This window comes from Corvus brachyrhynchos, unplaced genomic scaffold, assembly GCF_000691975.1.
Source record: "Corvus brachyrhynchos isolate BGI_N302 unplaced genomic scaffold, ASM69197v1 scaffold555, whole genome shotgun sequence".
NCBI lineage: Eukaryota > Metazoa > Chordata > Aves > Passeriformes > Corvidae > Corvus > Corvus brachyrhynchos.
The window spans coordinates 726,048-727,878 of NW_008238357.1; the positions used below are offsets into that span (position 1 = coordinate 726,048).

The 1,831-nt window shown below is 57.7% G+C and overlaps 1 protein-coding gene across 2 annotated transcripts in view; it reads right to left on the reverse strand.

The window, feature by feature from the left end:
• The window catches only part of TNNI1 (troponin I1, slow skeletal type), a 7,073-nt gene extending 5,851 nt beyond the window's left edge, over positions 1–1,222 (reverse strand). The window contains exon 1 of one of the 2 annotated variants that reach the window (XM_017735546.1): positions 1,051–1,222. In XM_017735546.1, coding sequence (XP_017591035.1) covers positions 1,051–1,207 — 157 coding nt within the window. In that variant the 5' untranslated portion in view covers positions 1,208–1,222. The remainder of the gene's footprint in view (positions 1–1,050) is intronic. The other variant, XM_017735547.1, reaches the window with a different exon arrangement.
• Between the last annotated feature and the right edge of the window lie 609 nt (positions 1,223–1,831).

Genomic DNA, 1,831 nt, shown 5'->3' on the forward strand with positions numbered 1-1,831 from the left:
AGGAATCATCTCCCCCGGAGCCTCCCAATACAGATCCCTGGATTTACAAGGAAAAATCACAAGAACAGGAATTTCTTTGTCCTCAAACCACATCAGACAGATCCTGTTTCCTGCCTTTGTGGAGGTTTTTGGTGCTGTGACAAACATCCCAGAGGACACCAGGCAGCACTGGTGCCTTGAGCAGGCTGGGTCCCAGCTGCTGCCCCCCAGTTTATTTCGGGGGTGGCAGAGGAGCCTTTCTCTCCCTGGAGCTGGTGAGGGTTGGGCGCAGCCCCTCAGCGTTTCCATTGTCCCCTGCTGGAACAGAGCCCAGCATTCCTTGGGGTGGGATCCACGCCACACCTCGAGCTCACGACCTCTACCAAGGTCAGTCAAGTTTTAGGGCCAAATAGTCCTAAATTGGCTTCCCAAACAACAGCAGGGACTCGGCTGTGCCAGTGAGACATCCCCAGCAATCCCCAGTGCCAGGACTTTTGGACTCCAGTTGGATCTGGAACATCCACGAGAGACTTCGCTCCCTGATGGGGATGAGAGGATCTGGACAAGCTCTTTCTGCACTATTTGCACTGCCCCAGCTGTGAAGAGCTTGTAAAGTTTATTGAACCACTGGATCATGGAAATCCTTAAAAGAAATAATCCCATAAACCCAAACACAGCCAATCCTGACATCCTCCCCCATCCTGGGAGGCTGGAGACAGACCACAGGCACTCTCCCAGCTACTCCACACTCTGCTCCCACCCTGAACCTCACACCAGCAAGCCAGACTGGAACACTCGGACAAGGGCTCTCCAAACGGTCCTGTTTGCCACTTTTTGGAAAAAAACCAGTCAAATATCAGCTCCAAAGTCTTTGTCCCCATTGCAGCCTCACCAATCCCCTTTCCAAGAGCAGAAGAAATGTCTGATCCACCTCAGAGAGGGGGAGAAATTCAGGCAAATTCACGTGCTGGGGGTTCCTCCCTGTCACGTGCGAGTGCCAGGGGTCTCGTGCCCATGTCACCACCAGCACACGCGGAGGGGGACACGGGGCAGTGGCAGTGTCTGTCTTACCTGGCTGTGCAGGAGGGAGGTGACGCCTGGCCTCAGGACAGCCGCGCTCTGCTGGGGCTGTGGCTGAGGGGGGATATTGAATCCCAGCCCTGCCTGCAAGTGGTCGGTAAAAATAGCACAAATCCCCTCCTCTGCAGGCATCTGCTGCAAGCCCCATGAGTGCTGGGACTGCTGCTCACACCTGGGGCACCGCCTGGAACCCAGGGACACACACAGGTCACCCGTGTGTCACTGCACTCCTGTCCCAGGGCACCCACAACCCCGCTTTGGTTCGGAGAATTCCAGGGCTGTTTACACGGGAATCATCCCGGAAAGGTTTGGGTGGGAAGGGGCCTTAAAGCCCATCCAGTCCCACCCCTGCCCTGGGCAGGGACACCTTCCACTGTCCCAGGCTGCTCCAAGCCCTGTCCAACCTGGCCGTGGACCCCTCCAGGGACTGGGCCGCGCCACGTTTGCTCCTGGCCGTGGACACTTCCAGGGATGGGGCAGCCACAGCTTCTCTGGGCACCCTGTGCCAGGGCCTCCCCACCCTCACAGGGAAGAATTTCTCTCCACTATCCCTCTATCCGTGCCCTCTGGCAGTGGGAAGCCATTCCCCTTGTCCTGGCACTCCATCCCTTGTCCATAGTCCCTCTTCAGCTCTCTTGGAGCCCCTTTGAGCACTGGAGTGCCCCCAGCTCGGACAGCACCTGCTCACACGTGGGGTGTTGGGGACACACAGGCTCAGGCTGACCAGTGCTGGTGATGCCGTGGGGATGGGGTGGATCCTCCTGGCACCTCT